Source organism: Echeneis naucrates, chromosome 2 (assembly GCF_900963305.1).
Source record: "Echeneis naucrates chromosome 2, fEcheNa1.1, whole genome shotgun sequence".
Lineage (NCBI taxonomy): Eukaryota > Metazoa > Chordata > Actinopteri > Carangiformes > Echeneidae > Echeneis > Echeneis naucrates.
The window spans coordinates 15,654,799-15,660,135 of NC_042512.1; the positions used below are offsets into that span (position 1 = coordinate 15,654,799).

Below are 5,337 nucleotides of genomic sequence, written 5' to 3' on the forward strand. Positions count from 1 at the left end.
TTATGTTTCAGGCTTATGTTTCGCCTCCAGGGATATTCTAAACCAAGGAATTCCTCAACAAACCTTTGATTGAAAAAGTGCACGGAAAAAAAGAAAGAAACGGTGAGTATCTGCTGGATCACGATTAAGGTGTATGAAATGAACTTGAAGCCAAGCCAGGGATTAATAACAGGTTTTCACAAATGCACATCTGCAAATAATATATGTGGAATGTTTGATTTGTACGATAAAAAAGCGACAGAGCCACACTTTCATCGTGATTTTTCAGAAGTGTAAGCGAGCACATTCTTCACACATTTACTTTACCACAGACAGATGTTATGAAGGGAAACTGAAGGCAAACTTAGTTTAAAAGAGCATTAAATGAGACAATGACACTGCAGAAAAAAATACATCAGACCTCAAGGTTGTTTAATTTCAAACGTTAATATATTTGTCTTCTAATTCATAGTGAACTATTCAACCAGCTTTGACACTCCTATAGGTCACCTCCAATATGCAGCAACTACAGAAGAGCCCCAGTAAGAGGTGACACATTTAACAATGCGTTTTCAAAATAAATATTTTTTTCATTATAAAATAATAAACCTTCAAATAAATATATATTTTTTTACTTTACACTAAGCAATGTTGGAATTAGAAAATATTTGTTTTCATAAAATGTCACTGTACAATTTACAAATAGAAGGGATAAGATTTTTCCTTTGAATATTACATTAAATTGATTGATGAACATTCCAGTGAATGTAAAAAAAAGACAAACAAACCCCCCCCCCAAAAAAAACAAAAAAAACAAAAAAAACTAAGAAAGAAAGAAAGAAAAAAAAAAAACATTGTATGAATGAAGTTTACTGAGTCCTATAAACGCAAATTTATCAAGTTGCCTCTGGTATGGCTGAAAGGTTTTCACAGTTGAAGCATTATTATATGTACAAAAATAAAACCTCTGTCAAAGTCATTTCCTAATGTACATACCCTTTGTATTTACTACTATACATACAGTTAGTAACAGGAATCTGTTCTTAGCATATAAGTCGTATTAAATGTTAAAAAAAAAAAAAAGACTATCCATTTGGACTCTCGTTGCAACAACATCATCTGGGCACTATCTGGGCAAATAAAATAATTTTTCAGGACAAAACAGTAGTTGTGTATGTCTTCATACTTTTGTGGTATGAAGTGTGGAGCGCTTATTTTGGTTTACCTTTCAAGTGAACCTCATCATGTTACGGTGAGTGAGTGCACCTCCAGAGTCGACATGGGAGGGCATGAATGATGGACAACACAAAAACTCAAGCACAAGAGCATCATCCGCTCCGGAATCGAACCTTTCCACTAGACAGCTGCAGGTCCAAAACATGCATTTTTTTCAGTCACCATGGAGTCTTTCCATCCTTCTGCACCTTGTCTACGTTGGCTTTCCCGCGTCCTCACAGTAGATTGGTTTTGTGTTCTTGCACCGACAGCCAGGTCGTGAGACTCGGTCATAGCAGCTCTGGCACACAGCGACACATCCTTTAGCCGGGAGGTAGCACAGGAGACAGGGGAAGAGCAGGGAGAGGAGCGACACGGTGGTCCAGCGTACACAGCAGTGTGACTGTGTGCATGAGAAGGGCTTGTCAGCGCACGTGTCCTCGTCGTCACTGGAGCAGTGGTAGAAAAGGCCTTTGATGCAGCAGACGCACGTCCCGTACTCCACAGCGTTCTGCGCCGAGCACACGCACCGCCGGCTGCACATCCAGCAGGAGGGAAGCACCCGTGGGTGACTGCACTCTGAACACTGGCACCGACCGCAGTTCTCACACTTGTTTGAGTGTTTACTGGGATTTTTATTGGCAGCGCTGCCTGGCAAGGCCACCACAGCGCAGGACTCGTCATTTAGGGGCTTCAACTCTTCTGAAGTCAGCTCTGTGCGTTTGGGCTGCGCGGTGATGATCTGGTCGCCACCCACCGGGCTGCTGAGGAGCCTCTGGCCTGAAGAGGTGCTCTCCACACTGGTCCTGATGCTACTCTGGGAGTCCTCTATAATGGAGTACCGCAACACGCTTTCCCTGGAAGAGATGGACACGCTGGTGATTCCATGCAGGTTGTGGAGGTTATGAGGTCTCTCTTCCCGGCTCTCCTGCTGCCCACTTGTCGTAGTGCCCGGCGGTGACAACAAGCTGTTCTTCTGCTGACTGGCCGGAGACCTTTGGGCGATTATGGGCCCTTCTGTATACTCATTACTACTCCCAGTTATCCTTATCTGATCCAGAGACAGCACTTCTTGAAGGTGGGGGAGCTGCCCGTTTGCCAGCCCAGTATTTAGCAGGCTGTTTTGAGTTTGCGGAGGCCACAGTTGCGATCCCCTTTCGTCATTCGACGTGCCCGGCGAGCTGGTCGACGACGGCGACCATTCGCTGTGTCCTCCTCCCCCATCGCTGTCGTTCTGGCTTCTGGAATCCATCTCGGGACTGAAGGGCAACTCTGACTGGCGTGGGACACATCTGAAGTCCTGTAAAAGAAACGGACACTTTTTATCTGTCTGTTGGCTGCCATGCAAATGATGCCATGCAAATCCTAACTGATATCTGTGCAGGCTCCACAATGGAAATAAGGCCTAACAAACACATCCCATCGTTGGGGACTGAGTTGGGCGCGTTTGATTATGTAACTGATCTAACATTTGATGCCAGAGGAGGGGGGGGTGGTGGTTTGGCATCTCCACCATCTTTGAAACTATAGCAACCGCATGTTTGTGTCCATCACAAGCAGCATTTGTTTGTTCGACGCGGATGCAAGTTCCAGCCAACAGTTTTTGTTTTTGTTATTGAATTTAAATACCTGCCAGTTGTGTTTCCTGTTTCCACCAACTGTATCACACAACAATGACTAATCAGACTCATCTTGATCAACCGCCAAAAATCTATCATAAAGGCAGACAATAAGATCATCGATCAACTAAAAATTTGCGTGCGGGACGCCTTCGTATGAAAAGATGGCGACCATGTTGAACTGTGAAGTCCCTGGTTTGATTCTTGGCTGGAACTTCTGTGACGAGTCTCGCCCTCATTTCCTGCCCCCACCACCACCCCCCCATCAATAGTTAAGGCGTAAAATACCCTAACATAAAAATAAATCTGTACATGGAGAAATGCAATTTGAACAGATTGATGTGATTAGCAAATAAATACATGATGTTTGTTTTTGTGTGTTACCTGAGGTTAATGACAACCATATTACCCCATCCTGGAAACCATTTCAGTTACAGTGCATGAAACATCTTTGGAGAAGAGGCTGTGAGAGTTATTGATGGTTAAAGAAAGCAGGGCTCCTTATTGAGACTGATATGGCTCAAACAGATCACGTAGACATGGAAAAATTAAAACACATGTAAGAGTGAACTACGTGGCTAAAAGGAGCGCTCTGTATAGCTTCTCGTTAAATATTCGACAGCCTTGTGATGCAAGGCTTGAGAACAGCATGAGAACATTTTTAAAATGTTTTACTTTGTCCTCAGGAACTCACAGTCATTATCTCAATCGCTCATTGTATGAAGAGAAAAGAGATTAGCATATTCTCTGCATTAATCTAGCATATTCAAATGCACAGTCTTGTTTTCACTAACATATCACACCAAGCAAAGAAACTGACAGTAGTGGCCTTAATTCTCCTTCCTTGCGCTAATTAGCTTTCAAATGGCTCTTTGGTGGTGTTGGGGTGGGCGGTGAAGGGGCGCCACCTCCCTCCCTTTTCAATGACAATACAGGAAGGGCTTTTGTTTGTTGCATTACAAATGGCCTGCATCAACCTTCCCTATTCTAACACATTCACATCAGGACACTGTTGAAAAGAAGATGAGTGACAAGATTAAAAAAAAAAAAAAAAAAAAAAATGGGAGCATGACTGGGGCCATGTAAAGTGTGAGTGATGCACTCGAGGGCGGCGGTGTTGGGATGAGACGCTGCTCTTTGCTCTCTGCATGAGGGTTCTTTAGGATTTATGAGCGTTCTGCTCCAAATGAAGGACTTGCACGGCACACTCAAATTTTAACCTAGTTAATTTAAAGGAGGGAGGGGGGCGGGGGGGGGGTACAGCCCCTCATCTCCTCACAGGACCTGTCCATCTGGTGGCACTTAGGCTTGAAAATGACAGGTTCAAGTTTAAACCAGATAAAGGATTTGCATATAAAAAAAAAAACAAGAAAAAAAAAAAGAGATCACAAAAAGAGTAAAACTGAAATCCCATGAGTCACATTGTTCCGGACACACAGCTGATAAGTTACCGTTTTCCAATCTGTGTGGTGAATTTGAGTAAGATAAACTCCAGCGTTGTTGCAAAGCATTCATAAAATCTCAGAGCAGAGTGCACACAGGGGAAGGACACACAACACTATTGTATGTGAAAGTAAATGTGCGCACACACGTGTGGCACACACAACTACTTCCTAAATCAGTACAAGCCCAAAGACAGACACAGAATGAGTATGAGGGAGAAAACACCTGCCTGTCCGAGGTTATCAAAAAGATGCCATTAATAATGAATTCTAAACTTTACAAAACAACATCGGTCCTATCTTGTGTCACCGAAATATGCAAAACTTCGTGGAAACGGCTGGAAGTTGCACCAGAAAGATTCACGTCTGTTTTTGCGTTCTGACGCAAGAAATACACTGTTATCAAAATAAAAGAATCACACAATAAGATGTTTACAAAGTGTCTCCTTACCGTGTTTCCGACACTTTAGTCCCCGTCTCGGTGAAATAAATCCAGACTGGAAGAGTTTATTCCCACATCAGCGGCTCGTCGGTAAAATCCATTCAGAAAGTTTCCAACTGGAGCGCATTTTCACGAAAAGCAGCGCAAATACGTAAATCCGTGTTTTGCACAAGAACACGAGGCCTAAAATCAGAGCAAAGTGGAGTCAGACCCCGAAGGAGGATAAATTTCGCTTCATCTCACTTTTTCCTGCAACCAGAAGAAAAGTCGAGGAGCGAGCCTTCGTTTGGTGTTCGGTTGATTCGCAGGACAAGAAGTTTTTCTGCTGCTGCGCGACTGTTTTTTTTTCTGCTCTTTCCGGAGAGGAGGTCGGGATTTAGGCTGTAAATGGCGTCAAACTGAAGGGCGAACAGAGCGCTTGTTGTTGCAGCGGATATCTCGCATCCGGTGCTCAGCCATTGGCTGCAAGAGAGCAGCCATTCACACCCAGTCTGATCAATGGAGCTGCAGCAGCCAGGCGCTGTGCTGCCCTGCTCTGGACCTGGACCTGGACCTGGGCCTGGACCTGGGCCTGGACCTGGGCCTGGGCCTGGGCTGTGGTCCTGGGCCTGGACCTGGACCTAGTCTGTGGACTTGGACC

The 5,337-nt window shown here is 44.3% G+C and overlaps 1 protein-coding gene across 1 annotated transcript; it reads right to left on the reverse strand.

Annotated features, from left to right (window-relative positions):
• Positions 1-403: 403 nt before the first annotated feature.
• Positions 404-5,097, reverse strand: spry2 (sprouty RTK signaling antagonist 2). The gene is made up of 2 exons (XM_029519324.1): positions 4,707-5,097; positions 404-2,494 (listed from the first exon to the last, which is right to left on the reverse strand). The coding sequence occupies exon 2, from the start codon at positions 2,444-2,446 to the stop codon at positions 1,409-1,411; it is 1,038 nt and encodes a 345-aa protein (XP_029375184.1). The 5' UTR covers positions 2,447-2,494; positions 4,707-5,097; the 3' UTR covers positions 404-1,408.
• Between the last annotated feature and the right edge of the window lie 240 nt (positions 5,098-5,337).

What these genes read in the sequence shown, in the direction of transcription:
- spry2 (XM_029519324.1), bottom strand. Translation starts at nt 2,446, where the DNA reads ATGGATTCCAGAAGCCAGAACGACAGCGATGGGGGAGGAGGACACAGC.